Source organism: Lampris incognitus, chromosome 12, assembly GCF_029633865.1.
Source record: "Lampris incognitus isolate fLamInc1 chromosome 12, fLamInc1.hap2, whole genome shotgun sequence".
Taxonomy (NCBI): domain Eukaryota; kingdom Metazoa; phylum Chordata; class Actinopteri; order Lampriformes; family Lampridae; genus Lampris; species Lampris incognitus.
The window spans coordinates 109,460-131,535 of record NC_079222.1 but is presented as its reverse complement, the minus strand read 5'-3'; the positions used below and the strand labels follow the sequence as shown (position 1 = coordinate 131,535).

General features: G+C 44.3%; 1 protein-coding gene across 1 annotated transcript in view; it reads left to right on the top strand.

Moving 5' to 3' along the window:
• Positions 1-1,090: 1,090 nt before the first annotated feature.
• The window catches only part of slc25a46 (solute carrier family 25 member 46), a 65,802-nt gene continuing 44,816 nt past the window's right edge, over positions 1,091-22,076 (top strand). The window contains exons 1-3 of the mRNA XM_056290878.1: positions 1,091-1,626; positions 12,267-12,309; positions 14,184-14,241. Of these exons, the coding sequence (XP_056146853.1) occupies positions 1,323-1,626; positions 12,267-12,309; positions 14,184-14,241 (405 nt within the window). The 5' untranslated portion in view covers positions 1,091-1,322. The remainder of the gene's footprint in view (positions 1,627-12,266; positions 12,310-14,183; positions 14,242-22,076) is intronic.

Below are 22,076 nucleotides of genomic sequence, written 5' to 3'. Positions count from 1 at the left end.
TAAGAGATCTCCTCTCTAGATCTCACACAAGGGTTGATGATAAGAGATCTCATCTCTGGAGCTCACACAAGGGTTGATGATAAGAGATCTCCTCTCTAGATCTCACACAAGGTTTGATGATAAGAGAACTTCTCTACTAGAGCTCACACAAGGGTTGATGATAAGAGATCTCCTCTCTAGATCTCACACAAGGGTTGATGATAAGAGATCTCCTCTCTAGATCTCACACAAGGCTTGATGATAAGAGATCTCCTCCTAGATCTCACACAAGGGTTGATGATAAGAGATCTCCTCTCTAGATCTCACACAAGGGTTGATGATAAGAGATCTCCTCTCTAGATCTCACACAAGGGTTGATGATAAGAGATCTCCTCCCTAGATCTCACACAAGGGTTGATGATAAGAGATCTCCTCTCTAGATCTCACACAAGGGTTGATGATAAGAGATCTCCTCTCTAGATCTCACACAAGGGTTGATGATAAGAGATCTCCTCCCTAGATCTCACACAAGGGTTGATGATAAGAGATCTCCTCTCTAGATCCCACACAAGGGTTGATGATAAGAGATCTCCTCTCTAGATCTCACACAAGGGTTGATGATAAGAGATCTCCTCTCTAGATCTCACACAAGGGTTGATGATAAGAGAACTTCTCTACTAGAGATCTCCCTCTAGATCTCCCACGTCGGCTCACCACAGCACATATTGTGACCGAACAATGGACAATTATAATTGTATGCATCGCAGAACATTCGTATTTAGCAATTTTATTTTATTTTATTTTACTCAAGAGAAGATAAACAGTATTTATCTCTCTTTCGTTGAGTACAAAAGCATTAGTGTTATGAACACAAAAACACATATATATTTTGTGGTAAATTTCTAGAGCATATTGGTGATATCTTGAGTACTGATAGAAAAGCTAACAACAACGGAAATGGCAAAAAAAGTGTAAAACGTAAAAACGTCGGGGGGGGGGGCGGGGGCGGGGGGGGTCGTGAAAACTACGTCTCCCATGAAGCCGAGCACGCCAACACGGAAACCGACGGTAGCATTAGAGGTGGGGCTTCCGGTGACCGTTGGCGGCGGGGGGTTGTGTTAAATGTTGGAGGTCCTGCAGGGAGGCTAACGGTAATAAGAATACGACGTTGGTGTTTATTCCGGTTAGTTTGTTTGTGCACGTTGCACACCGCGGCGATCAGCCATTAATCTGTGTTTTGTTTCTTGCGCGTGTTTGAGAAGCGCGTATCCGTGCGTGTGTATGCAATATTTGTGTGCGTTTGTGTGTCATTCGTTTGTTCCGTTGTGGTGAAGTCCACCGCTATGACTTCCCGACGGCCAGAGACGTTTGACGGACTCGAGGTGTTTAACCGGGGCCGGGACGAGCCAGCGTGCTCCGTGGCAGGCGGCTACACGGGCAGGCCATTTGGTGGCGGCGCCCCGGTGGAGCTCCAGCAGGGCTGGATCACCGAGCCGCCGGACATTCCCGGCAGCCGCAACCTCCACCATCTTCGTGGGCACGGCGGCTACGACGGGGACCGGACGCCGCAGTACGAGGCGTGGACCGGACCCGAGGAAGACACAAGCTCGTCGGCCGCCGCCACCGGTAGTGGTGGCCCTTCTGCTGGTAAGAGCCAGAATGAAAAGACCGTTAGCCTAACATGCTAGCTAGCTGTTACATATTGAGCCTGCATAAAGACACCTAGCATGCTAGCGAACTGTTACCTATTGAGCCTGCATAAAGACACCTAGCATGCTAGGCTCCAATAGGCTGGGTAATCTATGACGCAGGCAAAGCGCTAGTTAGCATTTCTGGCTAGTTTACGCTGGTTAATTTATGCTGCGTTCAAATGACAAGTCGAATATTTCCGGTTAGAGAGTTCCGATGTAACGCATACACGCAGTTTACATACGCACACAATGCTGGGGCTGAGAGGAGGAATAAAGACAAATAAATACCTCGGATGTCCGTGGGTAAAGTGTTATCTAAATACATGTATGCTAAATATTTCACTAATTATGCAATTACTTTATAAAATGTTCCCCCAATATGAAAATTAAAAGATAATTGTAAACTAGAAATGTACAGTTTCTGGGTGGGGTAACTGAAAGCCGAAATCATTTTCCAAGCATTGCTGGAAAAAAGCTGAACTCTGAGCTGAAATAGCTGAGAATGCTGAAATGCATTGCGTTGCTTTACTGGAAGTCATGCAAGCTGAAGTATAATAGTAGCAGGCAGAGTTGGAAGCTGGAGTCAGTACCCAAAGAAGTTGAAAATGCTGAAATCTTAACTGCATTCGCTGAAAAAAAATGAAATGAATTGCTTTGCTGAAAAATAATCTCCTACTGACAGAATTGAGAGCTGAAGTGCATTCCCAAAAGATAAACACTTTGGAATCTAAAAAGCTGAAAACGTTTTTGTCTGAGCATGGAGCTGAATGGCATTTCCTGAAGAAGCAGAAAGGCTGAATGACACAAACCAACATGTGTAACCTCTGTGACATGTCTCTTGCTCAAATGAATATCCCGGAGCTGGTCAGGCTTGTGGTAACAGCAGGGTTACTCAACATCTGCATTTATGACAAAAGATGGTCATCATTGGTCAGATAATGGTCATCTCTTGTGGACAAACAGTGTGCTTCATCTGGAAAGATGGCATCAGGTTAATGTTAACTAGCTTTACTGGAGAGATTTTTACTGGTGATAAAATATAAAAACAAATGATTAACTTAGTAAACACACTGCAGATTTAATCAAAGACAAACGATGTCCAAGTAAACAAAGCCAGCTCATTTTTTAAGTGCTTTTCAAGCTAGTTAGAATTATTTTGTCCATGGGAATTCACAGAAACATTACCCTTCATTGCTTTGAGGATTACCCGCAGTCCTTTGCTGTTACCACTCTGTCTACTACTACTACTACTTTCAGCTACTCCCATTAGGGGTCGCCACAGCGGATCATCCGTTTCCAACTCTTCTGTCCTCTGCACTCCCTCTGTCATGCCAGCCACCTGCATGACCTCCGTCACCACATCCATAAACCTCCTCTTTGGCCTTCCTCTTTTCCTCTCCCCTGTCAGCTCCATATTCAGCATCCTTCTCCCAATATACCCAGCATCTCTCCTCCACACATGTCCAAACCATCTCAATCTTACATCACTTGCTTTGTCTCCAAACTGTCCAGCCTGAGCTGTTCCTCTAATATACTTGTCCGTAATCATGTCCTTCTTCATCACTTCTCACTGAAAATCTTACTATCTTCAACTCTGCCACCTCCAGCCCCACCTCTTGTCTTTTCATCGGTGCCACTGTCTCCAAACCATATAACGTAGCTGGTCTCACAACTATCTTGTAAACCTTCCCTTTAACTCTTGCTGGTACCCTTCTGTCACAAATCATTCCTAACAATCTTCTCCACCCACTCCAACCTGCCTGCACTCTCTTCTTTGCCTCTCTTCTGCACTTCCCGTTACTTTGTACAGTTGACCCCCAAGTATTTAAACTTATCCAGCTTCATCACCTCTACTTCTTGCATCCTCACATTCCACTGGCCTCCCTCTCATTCGCGCATATGTATTCCGCGTTGCTCCTACTGACTTTCATTCCTCCTCTCCAGTGCATACCTCCACCCCTCCAGACTCTCCTCAACCTGCACCCTACTCTCACTACAGATCACAATGTCATCTGCGAACATCATAGTCCACGGAGACTCATGCCTGATCTTGTCTGTCAACCTGTTCATCACCATTGCAAACAGGAAAGGGCTAAGAGCCGATCCTTGATGTAATCCCACCTCCACCTTGAACGCATCTGTCATTCCTACTGCACACCTCATCACTGTCACACTTCCCTAGTACATATTCTGCACCATTTCTACATACTTTTCTGCCACTCCCGACTTCTTCATACAATACCACCCCTCCTCTCTCAGCACCCTGTCATATGCTTTCTCTAAATCTACAAAGGCACAATGTAACGCCTTCTGGCCTTCTCTATACTTCTCCATCAACATTTTCAAAACAAACATCACATCTGTGGTGTTCTTTCGTGGCATGAAACCATACAGCTGCTCACTGATCATCACCTCTCCTCTTAACCCAGCTTCTATTACTCTATCCCATGTCTTAATGCTGTGGCTGATCAACTTTATAACTCTGTAGTTACTACAGCTCTGCACATCACCCTTATTCTTGAAAGTCGGTACTAGTATGCTTCTTCTCCACTCCTCAGGCATCCTCTCACTTTCCAAGATTGTGTTAACAATCTAGTTAAAAACTCTACTGCCATCTCTCCTAAACATCTCCATGCCTCCACAGGTATGTGATCAGGACCAACCACCTTTCCACTCTTCATCCTCTTCATAGCTAACCCCCCTTCCTCCTTGCTAATTCACTGCAGTTCCTGATTCACTACCCCCACATCATCCAACCTTCTCTCTCTCTCATTTTCTTCATTCATCAGCCCCTCAAAGTACTCCTTCGACTTTCTCAACACACTTGCCTCACTTGTCAGCACATTTTCATCACTAGTCTTCATCAACTTAACCTGCTGCACATCCTTCCCAGCTCAGTCCCTCTGTCTAGCCAATCAGTACAAGTCCTTTTCTCCTTCCTTAAGGCGCTATAGGCGGCCGCCGATTTTTTGCAAAATTTTTAATTTCTTATTATAACTCGACAATAATTGATAGTACTCAAAAAAAATAAGATGTTTGACACCGAAATGAAAAAAATCCGTCGTTCCTGTAAGGGGCAGGAGCTAAAACAACGACATCCAATCAGACGAACGACCAAGTCAAATGATTGGGATGAGCGAGCTGTCTATCAAACCCTCAGTGACACGCGCGTTTGTTATGCGCATAACAGTTGCGCGTACACAAAGGCCGGTTGCTAACACAGCTGTCTGCTAGCTACCTAGCGTGCCAGTCATGAGTGCTAACAATAGACATGTTCGATGTTTATGTTCGTTATAATAATAAAGTTAGTTTTCTCTTATGTGTGTGACATCATTCGGTACAGCTAATTCGGCTCTGCTCAGAATAATGCTTGTCTCAGGTGAAATGATTTCGCTTCAATCAACTAGTGTGTCTGGCGCGTGCATGTGTTTTCGCGGCGTGGCTTTGGAGGCATCTTGATGCTTTCTGGTTGGGAAGGGCGGTGTCGAATTTGGGCATCGCGTTTGAGACATTTATCACAAACGCTGCCTTCGAAGGGGTCTCAGCATCAGCAGAGATCCCACTCACCCCAACAATGGACTGTTCTCCCCCCTGTGCTCTGGGAGGAGCTACAGGAGCCTCAGAGCCCGCGCTACCGGGCTCAAAAACAGCTTCTTTCCACAAGCTGTTGCCCACCTGAACCTGGGCACCCACTGAATGTCTGTAGATATTTTTAAATATTTTGTACTCCAGCTCTTTTTTAACTTATTTTTAGCTTTTGGTCTTCATGTGTGTATATCTTCTACTGTGTTTGCTGTGTTTGTCTGTGTCTTTCTTGCACTGTTTGGTGAAGCCACAGCCCTCATTTCATTTTTAACATTGTTTTTAATGACACTAAAGTGAATTGAATTGAAGAGAGATGAGCGCTGAGGAAAATGTGGGCGATGAAGAAGAACTCGTGGCTAAAAAGAACAGCACATCTTTTATTTGGCAATACTTTGGATACGAGAGACGAAGTGTTACAAACGCAGGTACTGTGCAAGTCATGCCGAACACTTGTGGCAACTACCAGAGGAAACACAACTAATCTCCATAGCCACCTACTACACAACCACAAAGAACTATACGAAGAGTTAAAAAAAATCTAACGTTAGCCAAATCAAAAAAATCTTAACGTCGAGTCAAGTAGCAGCAAAACAGTCCAACAAGACGTTAATTCATCAGAGTTTTGCAAGTGTAACTCCTTATGAAAAAACATCCAAGCGCCAATCGCACGTTTATGTTATTTGGCTAAGGACACGATGCCTATGAATACAGTGAGCAGAGAGGGCTTTGCTTTGTGAGTCTGATAAACAAATTGAACCGAAGATACCAGATTCCATCAAGGAATCATTTTTCCCAAGTCGCCATTCCAAAAATGTACGACACATGTTGGAAGACGGTGAAGTCTGAACTGAATCAAGTTAAGTACTACGCGTTGTGTTGACTTCAGTGCCCCCTTCTGGAAAAAAGGTGGTAGTGTCACTTGGCTGATTCCACCTCAGTAACAACAAAATATAATGTCCATCTATCCATCCATCCATCCATGCATCCATCCATCCATCTATTATCCAAGCCGCTTATCCTGTTCTCAGGGCCACGGGGATGCCTGAGCCTATCCCAGCAGTCATTGGGCGGCAGGCGGGGAGACACCCTGTACAGGCCGCCAGTCCGTCGAGACGTTACATAATAATTTATAATATAAACTCCTAGTAGCTGCTTTAAATAAACCTAGATGTTGCGTTAAGGTGGTGAACAAACTGTTGCCATGCAACGAAGTTGGTGATATTTGTTCATTGTCAATATAGCAGCTGTAGCCAGGTGCATTTCCCCCCCCCCCAATAAAACCATGTTGCTGGAATGGAAATAATGCATTTAGTTTTTTTGTTTTTTTTTTATCCAGTGTGCATGGGCTGTTCATGCAGCAGACCTAAAGCCGAAAGACATCAAAACTTTATACTTAAATATTTGTTTATTTATTGCGCGTCATGTTGTCATTACAATATTCAACAATGTTATTGCATATTGCATGTTTTCCTTATATCGTGCACTCCTAGTAGCTACGTAAATAACCAAGATGAGGCACAGCACTCAGGAATCAGATCAAACTTGTCTGCATTTGGGCCACAACTGTAGACCATCAGTCTACTGTTGTGGTGGACCGCCTTCTGAATTCCTGGGTTTTTTTCTTTATATTAAGAGCGCAGGTTTTTCTTGGGCTGTGTGCCGCCATCCACTGAGTCAAGTTCCTGATCGCCACCCCAGTCACGCTGTCTCCCCGCCACCTGCCAGGTAGACAGGAGCCTGGTATCTTCTTGATCCGGAGCAGCGGAGGACTTCTCCATAGTCACTGGGAATCCTTGTGAAGCCATGTCCCTCATTGCCTCCGTAGCATCCTTTTGTAGCCGGGTGCCGTTGTTGTAGAAGACCCGCATCCTTGCAAGGTACGGTGTCTGAAACTTTATTTGTTTTTCTTTCAACACTTTCTTGGTTTTGGCATATTCACTGCGTTTCTTAAGCACTTCAGGGAGGAAGCCATGGTCAACGTAGAAGCGGGCATTGTTGCAAAACACTTCTTTTTTTGCCAGGCTCTCCGGGGTACCTTCTGTTTCGTCCAGTAACTCCTGAACTTGACCATTATAGATTGGGGCTTTGCCTGCGGGCCGTTGGGCTTTGGTGCCAGTGTCATTTCTTTTTAGTTCTTGTTTAATGTCGGAGGGTTGTGCCTTGTTGTTTCTTCTGAACTCCCAGAGGTCATTGAGACTACATTGCAGGCTAACTTCAGGGCCATCTTGGCAACGTGGATATGAGCTCGGGGAGCTACTTCGGCTGCCTCGCCTCACTCTGGGGTGATTTTCTATCACGTTCATCATTGTCCTACTTCTAATGGTAACCCCTTTCCCCATTGTTCAACAAAAACTTCACTAGCGTTAACAAAACTAAAGTTTGTGGGGTTCTTTCTCAAAACCGTCAGGGAGCTCAAAAATTAGGCTGTCATTCTCTCGGCGGCGGAACCGGAAAACCCAATTGGTCAATATTCTACTGTGATTGAAGGTTTTTCTTTCTACAGTGAAATAGTTAAATGAAGATATGTTATCATATCAATTCATCTCATGTCATCATGACACGCAGGCCTGGCCTATAGGATGAAGCAGTTTATATGTTGACTGATGTGTTGCTCATACTATACAATGTGTTTAGTGGATATCCACTGAAGTTATAAAGTTAAAAACGTTATAAAAATATAAAAAACAAATTCATAAATTTATGAATAAATTAATTGAATAAATAAAGATAAATATATTTATAAATTTATTTATAAAATTACAAGTAAGGTGTTATATAATAGGTGGCTGGTGTGACAGAGGAAGATGCAGAGGACAGGAAGAGATGGAAACGGATGACCGCTGTGGCGCCCCCTAACGGGAGCAGCCGAAAGTAGTAGTAGTAGTAATAGTAGTAGTAGTAGTAGTAGTAGTAGTAGTAGATAACACAGAAGATAATGAACTTTTGGGGAAAAAAAGCGCTAAGTAAATCGCAATTGCAATATTGGTCTAAAAATCTAGAAAAGCGCTATATAAATGTAATGATTATTATTATCATTATTATGATTATTATTATTATTATTATTTTCCCAAATCGTTTAGCCCTAAATCTTGGGTTAATATGCAATGCTAACCTGGGTTTTGAATCGCATCACACATGTTGTTCAGTCATGCTTTCTCCAGCTCAAGCTAATCTCCAAAATTAGGTCATTTTTATCAATTGCCGATCTGCAAAAAGTTGTACATGCTTTTGTCTTATCTGCTTTACTATTGTAATACACTTTATTCTGGTATCAGCAAGGGCTCCCTCCACCGTCTGTAGTTGGTACCACACGCCGCTGCCGCTCATTACCGGAACCAGGAGGCATGACCACATCACTCCTGTGCTTGCCTCCCTACACTGGTTCCATTATATTTTGAATTGATTTTAAGATTTTATTGCTCACTTTTAAAGATTGAAATGGTTTTGCTCCTTCATACATGTTTGTTTTATTGACCTGATATGTGCCCTCTCCATCATTAAGATGTTCAGGTGGAGCCCTGATGATTATTGCCAGGTATTGTCCAAAGGAATTGAATCAAGTGCAACTGGACTTGGGTATATATCCGTGAAGACGCTTCGCCTCTCATCCAAGAGGCGTCATCAGTTCGTGCCTTTCTGACTAGACCAAGCTAGTCTGACTGGCTGGTGATGAAACTCAGATATTTAGCCTCTGTGGAGTTGTTGTCAGAGCTATTGATGTCAATGGCTCTTTTGTGTTCCGATGTTTAGCAACGACAGTCATTATCAGAGCTATTGATGTCAATGGTTCATTTGTGTTCCATTGTTTAGCAACGACAGTCGTTGGAGGTGTTAGTTTCGACTTCGTTAGTGCTCCATTCAGTGGTCATGAGTCATTGGAGCCGTTAGTGACCGACTGTTGTTCTTGGAGGCTAAGCTTTTGAGTCTCCTGGGTAGAGATGAAAGGACGGCATTGTAAGTGGGAGATAGGTGGTGTAGCAGACCTCCTCCTCTGTTGAGGGGTGGTTTTTCCAGTTTCGCATAGATGGCTTCCTTCACCCCTTTCAAACCAACTATCTTCCCTGTCCAAAATGTGTACGTTGTTGTCCTCGAAAGAGTGTGTCTTCTCCTTTAGGGTGTAGATAGACTGCTGAGTCTTGTCCTGAGGAGTTTGGCCTTCTGTGTTGGGCCATCTGTTTGTGTAGTGGTTGTTTGGTTTCTCCTATGTATAGGTCAGTGCACTCCTCATTGCATTGTACAGCATACACCAGATTGCTTTTCTGGGTGTGTGGTACATGGTCTTTGGGTTGAACCAGTCTTGTCGGAGTGTGTTGCAGGGTTTGAAGTATACCGGGATGCGGTGTTTGTTAAAAATTCTCCTGAGTTTCTCGGAGACCCCAGAAACATACAGGATGACTATGTTATTCCTTCTGTTCCTCTTTTCCTCATCGCTCACCCGGTTGGTGTTTCTGGAACGTGTTGCAGTTTTCACAAAGGTTCAACTGGGGTAGCCGCAGGTTTTTAGAGCTTCCCTCAAGTGTTTGTGTTCTTCTTGTTGGGCCTGAGTGCTGCTGGGCACATTGTCAGCTCTGTGTTGCACAGTTCTGATGATGCCCAGTTTGTGTTCCAGAGGGTGGTGTGAGTCGAAAAGTAGATATTGGTCTGTGTGTGTAGGCTCTTGTCTTCCCCAATGTGGACGTCACAGTCCAAGAAGGGCAAACTGTTGTTCTTTACATCTTCCCTTGTGAACTTAATGTTCTTGTCCACTGAGTTGATGTGTTTGGTAAACGCTTGCACCTCTTGTGTTTGGAGTTTGACCCATGTGTTGTCCACATATCTGAACCAGTGGCTCGGAGGTGTTCCTCTGAAGGAGTTCAGGGCCCTGTGTTCTACCTCTTCCATAAATAAGTTGGCCACAATGGGAGATACTGGTAAGCCCATTGCACAGCCGTGTTTCTGTCTGTAAAACTGGCCCCTGAATTGGAAATATGTAGTGTTCAGGCAAAGGTCCAGTAGTTGGCAAATCTGGTCTGGGCTGAGGTTGGTCCTATTGTGGAGGGTGTTGTCACGTAGCAAACGTTGCGTCACAGTTTCGAAAGCCTCCATGGTTGGGATACAGGTGAATAACGAGGTTACTTCGTAGGATACCATAGTTTCATTAGGTTCTAGTTTTACGCCTTGGACCTTGTTCACAAAGACAATGGAGTTTTGGATATGGTGAGGTGTTTCGCCCACTAAAGGGGTCAAGATGTTGGTTATATGTTTGGCAATGTTGTACTTGACCGAGTTTATGCTGCTGACAATGGGCCTGAGGGGGGCTCCATCTTTATGGATCTTAAGGAGTCCATATATGCTTGGAATGTTATCTTGTGGGTAGAGACGGTGGCATTGTATCCGATCAATGGTTCCTCCTTTCTGTAGTTTCTGTAGGTACTCTATTATTCTCCTCTTGTAACCACTAGTAGGATCGGGTCTCAGCAGTTCATAGGTGTCGGTGTCGCTGAGTAATGACGTGATCTTGGCGTGGTAGTCTGTTGTGTTGAGGATAACCGTGCATCTCCCCTTATCTGCTGGAAGGATAGTGATGTTTTCATCCTTGCTCAGGGCTGTCACGGCTTTCCTTTCCTCCATGGTTAGGTTGGAAGGAGGGGGTTTCGCATTGGACAGAGCTGCTGACACCTTTAACCTAAGCTGTTCCGCTTTAGTTTCCGGGTTAGATTGTTTTTCCTTATAGCTGATTCTGTGCATGTGATGAGGTCAACTATAGGTAGTTGTTTGGGTGTCATGGCGAAGTTCAGTCCTTTGGCTAAGACCTCCTTCTCTGATTGGGTAAGTACCTTGTCCGACAGATTTTTGATCCATCTGTTCTGCGTTTTGTTTTGTGTGGGATGTTGTCTTTTGTCTCCAGGTAAGTATATCTGCTTGGCTAGTGTTGCTGGTCCGTCGCTGTAAGTTTTGAAACTTCCTTGTCTGCCTTTCTTTGGTTTTGTGGTGTTGAGATAGTTGGGCTTTCTTAGTGAAATCAGTGACCCTCTCCAAGACTGCACCAGGCAAGTGGGATGTTAGTTGCTGGAGTAGTTGGTCAGATTTCTCCTTCAGCCCTTCAATAGTGAAATGTACCTGTCTCACTTTCATTCAGGAGTTGATTCTGTGCCTTCTCTATGATTCTGTCTGCTCTATGTCCTTTCATTGTGATACACAGGCGCAGGCTAGTGGGTATGAGTCTGTGTTGTCTGCATCTCAGATTACATCGCAAGTGGTTTCTGTAGTCTGCAATCTTCCCAGCCATCCTTTCATATTCCCTCACCATTTTAAGGGTGTCAGACCCAAATTGTTCCGCAACATGTCTGTGAATGTTCTCATTCATCCAGGTCATATCTGAGTTTCATCACCAGCCAGTCAGACTAGCTTGGTCTAGTCAGAAAGGCATGAACTGATGAAGTCTCTTGGATGAGAGGCGAAACGTCTTCACGGATATATAACCAAGTCCAGTTGCACTTGCTTCAATTCCTTTGGATAACTATGACCTGAATGAATGAGAACATTCACAGACATGCCAGGTATTGGTTTGTTACGAAGGGTGGTGGGCTTTTGCTGTTAGAGCCCCACACTATGGAGCTCTCTTCCTGTCTAAGACAGACCACATCTCTAGCTTCTTTTAAATCTCCTCTTAAACATTTTCTCTTTGGGAAAGTGTTTACTAATGTTTGATTTTTTTTTTATTTATGTATACTGTTTTTATTTTTAGTCCTACTTATTGGGTCTTCCTCTTTCAGTGTTGTTACCTCGTCTTTGCTCATGTCCTTTGGGCTTATTCTCAGTTTTGCCTTGTCTGGTTTTATTTTTAAATTTTTAGTAAAGTACTTTGTAACGTTGTTTTAGAAAAATGCTATATAAATACAATTTGTTGTTGTTATTATTATTATTATCTGATTTAAGATTAAAAATGCAGTTTTTTTTTCTTTTGCGGTTTTGACAAAGTTTCTTGAAAAACATTTTGAATGAATTTTTTTGGGTTTGTTTTTTCTACAGAGCAGCTTGACCGATTTGCTGGCTTCGGGATCGGACTCGTCAGGTAATAAGATGTAAAACATTTTCTTTACATGTTTTGCCATGAGAGCAACAGCTTAAAAATTTCAATGGATGATTGAGATCTTTTTCCTCTCTCTCTCCCCTCTAATATATATATATATATATATATATATATATATATATATATATATATATATATAATCCAGTGAGTCAAGTAAATTCTTCATGAGACAGTACAAGCCTGTTGTTTCATGCCATAAGCAATGAAACAGGCTTGTACTGTCTCACAAAGAACTTACTTGACTCACCGGATTATTTTGCTCCTTATTTGTTGAGCACTTTCAGTGTTTCTTTTAATGACAATTGAAAAAAAAAAAGTATATAGCGTGTTTTTTTTCTTTTTCGGAAAAAGTCAATTGTGTTGATAAAAGTGCTCAACTAATGAGGAGCGGAATATCAATATATATTTAGCACAAAAAGTAAGGACATTTGTGTTTGGTAGATTATTTCTTTGTTGTAACAATGCTTCTTGGCAATAAATCTTATACTGTTGGAAAGCCTGTTTATTTCCCTTTTAAATGGTGCCACATTTATAAGGAACATGCATTTGTGAGGTGAGCAGCAGAGCTGAGTATGTGGGTTGCGCCCATGAAAAATTTGCCAAATCTTCTCTGCCAATGCCAAACAGCTTATTTTGCTGTTGCTATTGACTCTTATTTTGAGCTTCTGGTACCCCAGGTGCTGATAATCAGGTGCCTGATATAAGATTTATTGCCAAGAAGCATTGTTACAACAAAGAAATAATCTACCAAACACAAATTTGTAGGAAAGATGTAGGAAAAAAAACTTTTGATATATAGCAGTACAGGCCTGTTTCGTGCGTCGCGCACTCACAGCTGCTAATGTGATTCAACAAAGAAAACACACAGTTTACATTGCCCCGCGTCACGCCCCTAATTTCAGTGGACAGCAACCAATGAGAGGACAAAACATTTGAACTGTTACAACCAATGGGGTAGGTAGGTATGATGCACAGCAACCAGTGGTGGGGTAGAAAACATTACAACCAATGGGGTAAGGGGCTGGGGCTTGTTTTGAAAAAGCATTTAAATGACCAGGGCACTGTTGAAATAGCCTATATTTAGAAAATAACAAGGCCATTTAGGTAAATCATATAGTGGGGTGGTGTTGGGGCACAGTTGGAAGGACAGACAGTTAAAATATAAAAAAATACGACATCTAATAAATGTCACATGTGTATCATCTAATTGGGGGGTGGAATAATAAAGACATTTTACTTGTAATAACAAAGGAGATATTTTTTGGGTGTCTACAGCTGGTGGCCAAAACATATACTGTCTGTTTTCTTTGTTGAATCACATTAGCAGCTGATGAGTGCGCGACGCACGAAACAAGCTTGTACTGCTATGTATTAAAAGTTTTTTTCCTACATCTAAGATATATATATATTAACGCTTCTATGCATTGCCTTTGTGCACTGCCTTTTGACACTTATGTCCTGACGGACGTTGTTGTCTCCTGACTAGATCCTTGTTGTCTCCTGACTAGATCCTTGTCTCCTCACTAGAGCCTTGTTGTCTCCTGACTAGATCCTTGTTGTCTCCTGACTAGATCCTTGTCTCCTGACTAGATTCTTGTTGTCTCCTCACTAGATCCTTGTTGTCTCCTGACTAGATTCGTGTTGTCTCCTCACTAGATCCTTGGTGTCTCCTCACTAGATTCTTGTTGTCTCCTCACTACATTCTTGTTGTCTCCTGACTAGATACTTGCTTGTGTTGTATTAACTCTCAGATGTATGTACGTTGCTTTGGATAAAAGTGTCTGCTAAATGAAACTGTAACATTGTAAGATAATGTACCAATGTCTTTCTCTTTGTCTCACATTCTCTTTCTGCAGCCTCTTCACAGAGAACGTTCTTGCTCACCCCTTCATTGTTTTCCGGCGACAGTGTCAGGTGATATCACCACCACTTGATAAAGGATTAACTGTTTCTTTAATATTCAAGCTAGCCCAGTATAAAATGTTTATCCATTATGATGATACATTTATTGTTGATCCATTATATTGATAATATATAATATCTATAATATGATATCTTCTCCTGGATCACCACCATGCTGTAGTGGAGAAGCTCGCATTTACTAATGAGCCCAAGAGCTACAGTCGGTTCTTGAAGTTGATGTGTTAGAAGCAGGAAAAATGGGCAAGTGTAATGATCTGAGCAACTTTGACAAGGGCCAAATATTGATGCTAGACAACTGAGTCGGAGCATCTTCAAAATGACAGGTGTTGTCGGGTGTTGCCAGTATGCAGCGGTCAGTACCTACCAAAATTTTTCCAAGGAAGGATGACCGCTGAACCGGCAGAAACACCCAAGGTTCATTGATGTGTGTGGGGAGTGAAGGCTAGCCCATCAGGTCTGATTCCACAGAAGATCTACTGTAGGTCAAATTGCTTGAAAAGTTCATGGTCGCTATGATAGACAGGTGTCAGAATATACAGTGCATTGCATCTTGCTGCGTATGGGGCTACATAACCAGAGTTCCCATGCTGACCCCTGTCCACCGTCACGAGCATCTACAGTCGGCACATGACCATAAGAACTGGACCATGGAGCAATGGAGGAAGGTGTCCTGGTCTGCTAATCCACATTTTTTTTTTACATAATGTGGACGGCCGGGTGCGTGTGCGTCATTTACCGTGGGAAGAGATGGCACCAGGATGCACTATGGGAAGCAGGAAAGCTGGTGGAGGCAGTATGATGATCTGGGCAATGTTCTGTTGGGAAACCTTGGGTCCGGACATTCATGTGGCTGTTACTTTGACATGTATCATGTACCTAAACATTGTTGCAGACCAAGTACACCCCTTGGGGGCAACGGTATTCCCTGATGGCAGTGGCCTCTTTCAAAAACATAATGCATCCTGCCAAACTGCAAAAAAAAAAGAATTCCGGAACGGTTTGAGGAACATGACGAACAGTTCAAGATGTTGGCTTAGCCTCCAGATCTCAATCCAATCAAGCATCTGTGGGATGTGCTGAATAAAGCAGTCCGATTCATGGGGGCCCCATCTTGAAACTTAAAGGACTTAAAGGATCTGCTGCTAATGTTTTGGTGCCAGATACCAGAGGATGCCTTCAGAGGTCTTGTGTTGGAGTCCATGTCTCAATGGGTCAGGGCTTTTTTGGCGACACGAGGGGGACCTACACAATAATAGGCAGGCGGTTTAAATACTTTGGCTGATTGGTGTGTGTGTGTGTATGTGTGTATATATATATATAGATATATATATTACACACACACACACACACACCATCATTATCGGCGGTCACTAGGGATCGAGTATGACTATCCTCCTTCTTGGTCCTTGTGGGTCTTCAGTTGGGCGAAGAGGCCGATCCTGGAGTCGCATATTTTGGTGCAGTGTGGGCAGGGGTGGGCGGTGGTAATTGTGGGATTCCAAAGGAGTTGAATCAAGTGCAACTGGACTTGGTATATATCCGTGAAGACGTTTCGCCTCTCATCCAAGAGGCTTCCTCAGTTCGTGCCTTTCTGACTAGACCAAGCTAGTCTGACTGGCTGGTGATGAGACTCAGAATTTATCCTCTAGGAGTCGTTGTCAGAGCTATTGATATGCGTGGCTCTTTGTGATCTGATGTTTACCAACGCCCGTCGCTAACAGAGCCGTAGATATGCGTGGCTCTTTTGTGTACCGATGTTATGGCCACGCCCGTCGTTATCGGAGCTATTGATATGCGTGGCTCTCCTCATCGGACATTGGAGCACAGGAGAGCTACGCATATCAATAGCTCCGATAACGACGGGCGCGGCCATAACATCGGTACACAAAAGAGCCACGCATATCTACGGCTCTGTTAGCGATGGGCGTTGGTAAACATCGCATCACAAAGAGCCACGCATATCAATAGCTCTGACAACGACTCCTGGAGGATAAATTCTGAGTCTCATCACCAGCCAGTCAGACTAGCTTGGTCCAGAGCCCTAGAAAGAAAGAGTTACGTCAATTCCGTAGACGTCAATGGGCCAATTATTTAACAGCAATGGCGGATCATGGGAGCCCCGGATAGTTCCAAACAGTGCGCATAGAATATGTGTCACGTTGGAATATATCTATATCTATATATAAATGTAAAAATCTGAAAATATTGGTTAGTAGTTACCAGAAATCGCGGCTAAGCAGTTCATTTAAATGACCCGCCAAGCTTCGTTTGGAGCTATTCGGCGGCTACATGAACCACATTACCCTCTCGCGTTCTGACCCCTCATTGACGCAACTCTCTCTTTCTAGGGCTCTGGCTTGGTCTAGTCAGAAAGTCACGAACTGAGGAAGCCTCTTGGATGAAGGCGAAATGTCTTCACGGATATATACCAAGTCCAGTTGCACTTGATTCAACTCCTTTGGATAACCATAACCTGGATGAATGAGAACATTCACAGACAATTGTGGGATTGGTTTGGGCCTTTTTGGTGGTACTATTGCACTGACGCGTCACACACGCCCTGTGTGTGACACACACACACACACACACACACACACACATATATATATATATATATATATATATATAAATTCAATTCAATTCAATTCAATTTATTGTCATTAAAAACAATGTGCAGGCACATGTTAAAAATGAAACGAGAGCTGTGGCTCCACCAAACAGTGCAAGAAAGACACAGACAAACACAGCAAACACAGTATAAGATATACACACATGCAGACCAAAAGCTAAAAATAAGTTAAAAAAGAGCAAGAGTGCAAAATATTTAAAAATATCTACAGAGATTCAGCGGGTGCCCAGGTTCAGGTGGGCAACAGCTTGTAGAAAGAAGCTGTTTTTGAGGCTTGTAGTGTGGGTTCTGAGGCTCCTGTAGCGCCTCCCAGAGTGCAGGGGGAGAACAGTCCATGGTTGGGGTGGGTGGGATCTCTGCTGATGCTGAGACCCCTTCGAAGGCAGCGTTTGTGATAAATGTATTTTATGGCTGGGAGCTGGGTACTGTTGATATGCTGGGCCGCCTTGACGAACCACTGCAGAGCTTTCTGGTCTACTGAGGTGCAGTTGCCATACCACACTGAGATGCAGCTGGTCAGGATTCTCTCTATGGTGCAGTGGTAGAAGTCGGTGAGAATTTTGGCGGATAGACGGGCGCTCCTCAGCCTCCTCAGGAAATGCAGGCGTTGCTGGGCCTTTTTCACATGAGCCTGGGTGTTTAATGTCCAGGAAAGTTCCTCACTGATGTGGACTCCAAGGAATTTAAAGCTTCCACCCCATTGATGTGTATGGGGGAGTGGCTGCAGCTTCTAGATCTCCTGAAGTCCACAGTCGGCTCCTTCGTCTTCTGCGCATTGTGGACAAGATTGTTTGTATTACACCATGATGTGAGGTTCTGAATCTCGTCCCTGTAGGCCATCTCGTCATTGTTGATGATACGGCCAATGACTGTTGTGTCATCTGCAAACTTAACTATAACATTTGAAGGGTGAGTTAGCAGGCAGTCGTGGGTAAAAAGGGAGAAAAGGAGGTGGCTCAGAACACAGCCTTGAGGGTTGCCTGTGCTGAGGGTCAGGGTGGAAGAGGTGTCGTCACCTAACCTAACAGACTGAGGTCTGTTGGTCAGGAGGTCCAGGGTCCAGTTACAAGGGGAGGGGTTGAGGCCAAGAGAGAGGAGTTTGGTGGTTAGTTTGGCGGGGATGATAGTGCTGAAGGCAGAGCTATAATCTATAAAGAGCATCCGGATGTATGTGTTGTTAAGTTCAAGGTGGGTCAGAGCAAAGTGCAGGGCAGTGGCAATGGCATCCCCAGTAGACCTTTTGGGATGGTAGGCGAACTGATGTGGGTCGAATGTGAGGGGGATAATGTTTTTGATGTGAGCCAGAACCAGTCTCTCAAAGCATTTCATGGCAATGGGGGTGAGTGCTATGGGTCGGTAGTCATTCAGACATGTGGATGTTGGTTTCTTGGGGACAGGAATGATAGAGGTGGTCTTAAAGCATGCCGGGACTATGGATTGGGACAGTGAGAGGTTAAATATAGTTGTGAAGTTCTCAGCCAGCTGGTCGGCACATTCCCGGAGGACCCGACCCGGTATGCCGTCTGGTCCGGCAGCCTTCCGTGTGTTCACTCTGCGCAGTGATTCTCTGACCTCTTCGATTGATAGAGTGAGCACCTGGTTTTCTGGGTGGCTGGGGATTTTTTTGGCTGGGTCAGTATTGTCCTTGTCGAAGCGGGCATAGAAATGATTTAGCTTGTCTGGCAGGGAGGCATCATGGACAGTGGAACCACTATTGGAGCTTTTGTAGTCTGTGATAGACAGAATGCCTTGCCACATTCGCCGGGGATCAGAGTTATTGTGAAAGTGGTCCTCTATTCGTAGGGAATATGTTTTTTTGGCTGTTCTGATGCCCTTTTTGAGGTTGGATCTGGCTGCGCTGTAGGCCTCACAGTTACCTGACTTGAACGCTGCATCCCGCACTTTCAGCAGCTGCCGGGCCTCACTGGTCATCCAGGGTTTCTGGTTTGGAAAGGCGCAGATTGATTTTTTTTGTTGTGACACTCTCAGTGCAAAAGTTAATGTAGGCTAGTATGGCAGATGTATGTTCATTAATGTCTGTATGGGAGCCATGGGTAGCTGAATGTGCAAAAATACTCCAGTCTGTGTTTTCAAAACAGTTCTGGAGTTCAGAGACTGCTCCTTCTGGCCAGACAGTGATTGTCTTTACTGCTGGCTTGAACCGTTTTATTAGGGGTTTGTAGGATGGGACCAGTTCTGCACATCGCCCTTATTCTTGAAAATTGGTACCAGTATGCTTCTTCTCCACTCCTCAGGCATCCTCTCACTTTCCAAGATTGTGTTAAACAATCTAGTTAAAAACCCCACTGCCATTGCTCCTAGCTGCAACAAGCCGCCTTTCCACTCTCATTCACTTCATAGCTGCCCTCAGTTCCTCCTTGCTAATCCACCCCACTTCCTAGTTCACTTTCCCAACATCATCCAACCTTCTCTCTCTCTCTCATTTTCTTCATTCATCAGCGCCTCAAATTACTCCTTCCACCCTCTCAATACACTCCTTGCTTGTCAGCACATTTCCATCTCTAGCCTTTATCAACCTAACCTGCTGCACATCTTTCCCAGCTCGGTCTCTCTGTCTAGCCAATCGGTACAAGCCCTTTTCTCCTTCCTTAGTGTCTAACCTCTCATACAACTCACCATATGCCTTTTCCTTTGCCTTTGCCAATTCTCTCTTTGTTGCACGTCACATCTCCTTGTACTCCTGTCTACTTTCTTCATCTCTCTGACTGTTCCACTTCTTTGCCAACCTCTTCCTCCGTATACTTTGCTGTACTTCCTCATTCCACCAACAAATCTCCTTGTCTTCCTTTCTCTGTCCAGATGACACCTCAAGTACCCTTGTAGCTGTCTTCCTCACTATCTCTGCAGTGGTTGCCCAGCCGTCCATCAACTCTTCACTACCACCCAGTGCCTGCACCCTGAACTGCTCCCTGAACTCCACACAACAGTCTTCCTTCTTCAACTTCCACCATTTGATCCTTGGCGCTGCCTTCATCCTCTTCCTCTTCTTGGTCTCCAGAGTCATCCTACAGACCACGATCAGATGCTGACTAGCTTTGTTGTCCCCTCTCACCACCTTGCAGCCTCCAGTCCCTTTCAGATGGCACCTCTTACATAAGATATAGTCCACCTGTGTGTACCTTCCTCCACTCTTATATGAGACCCTGTGTTTCTCCCTCTTCTTGAAATATGTATTCACCACAGCAATTTCCATAATTTTTGCAAAAATCACCACCATGTCCTTCCACGTTACTTTACTTGACACCATATCTGCCCATCACCTCTTTACCCTTCACCAACATGCCCATTGAAGTCTGCTCTCTCCTCCTCGGGTACACCCTCTACCACTTCATCCAACTCACTCCAGAATTATGCTTTCTGTTCCATATCACACCCAACTTGTGGGGCAAATATGCTGATAACATTCATCAACACACTTTTGATTTCCAGCTTTGTACTCATCACTCTGTCTGACACTCTCTTCACCTCCGTTACACGCTTTACATACTCTTCTTTCAGAATTTCCCCTACCCCATTTCTCCTCCCATCCGCACCATGGTAGAAGAATGTGAACCCACCTCCCGATATGCCTCGCCTTACTCCTATTCCACCTGGTCTCTTGCACAGGCAGTATATCTGCCTTCCTTCTCTCCATCATATCAGCCAGCTCTCTTCCTTTAGCAGTCATAATGCCAACATTCAAAGTTCTGACGGTCACCTACACGATCTTACCCTTCCTCCTCTTCCACTTCCTCTGGACATTCCTTCCCCCTCTCCTTCTCCTTTGCCCAACAGTAACAAAGTTTCCACCAACACCCTGTTGGCCAACAGTACCGGTGGTGGTCTTTGGTAACCCAGACCTCAACTGATCCTTTATGGAAATCTGATTTATGAGCCACATATTTGATTTGGCAAAGGTTTTATGCCGGATGCCCTCCCTGAAGCAACCTTCCCCATGTAACCAGGCGTTGGACCTGCACTAAGAATGAGTTGGCTTGTTCATACTCAGTGGCTTGGTTTTATTTATATACATAAAACTCCCTTCTCACCCTTTTCAGTGTTGTGTGTCTTCCTCAAAAAGACATGCATGTTAGGGTTAATATTCCTGGCTGTGCCCTTGACCGAGGCATGGCATGATGAACTGGAGTTGGTCCCTGGGCGCTGCACAGTGGCTGCCCAGTGCTTCTAGCTACACAACTACAATGGGTTGAATGTAGAGCATAATTTCCCTACGGGGATCATTAAAGTATATCAAAATCAAAATAAAGCTCGGGTCCTCTACCAGAGGTCTGGGAGTTGGAGGGTTGTGCACAGTATCTTAGCTGTTCCTTGGACTGCATTCTTCTGGACAGAGACCTCAGATGTTGTTTCTGGAATCTGCTGGAGCCACTCTCCCAGTTTGGGGGTCACAGCCCCTAGTGCTCCTATTACCACTTGGACTACTTTGTATTTCACCTTCCATATCCGATCTAGTTCTTCCCTCAGTCCTTGGTATTTTTCTAGCTTCTCATGCTCTTTCTTCCTGATGTTGCCATCGCTCCGGATTGCTACATTGATCATTACTGCTGTCTTCTGTTCTTTGTCGACCACCACAATTTCTGGTTGGTTAGCCAGCATCTGCTTGTCACTCTGGAAGTCCCACAGGATCTTAGAGCTGCCATTCTCAACCACCTTTGACGATGTCCTCCATTTGGACTGGGGGACTTCCAGTCTGTATTTAGTACACATATTTCGGTACACTATTCCCGCCACTTGGTTATGCCTTTCATTGTACACTTTACCAACTAGCATTTTACACCCAGCTAATAAGTTCTGGACTGTCTCGGGAATCTTTGCACAGCCTGAATCTTGGGTCTTGTCTGGTAAGGTAGACCCCTGCCTCAACTGATCTGATCCCGAGTGCCTCTTCTTGTGCTGCTATGATCAGAGCCTGTGTGCTGTCCTTCTGTCCAGCCTTTTCTAGCTACTGGTAGGATTTCTCGATATCAGCTACATCTTCTATCTGTCAATGGTACGTGCCATGAAGGGTCTTGATCTTCCATGATACCTCCTCTTTTTCTTTCACCCCACTCTCTGTGTTCTGCTGCCTGAAGTACTCATTCAGTAGTTCGTCCTGGAGGGGGGGGGGGGGGCCTCCTTTTTCTTTTTCTTTTTTTGTCCCCAGTTGTATCCGGCCAATTATCCCACTCTTCTGAAC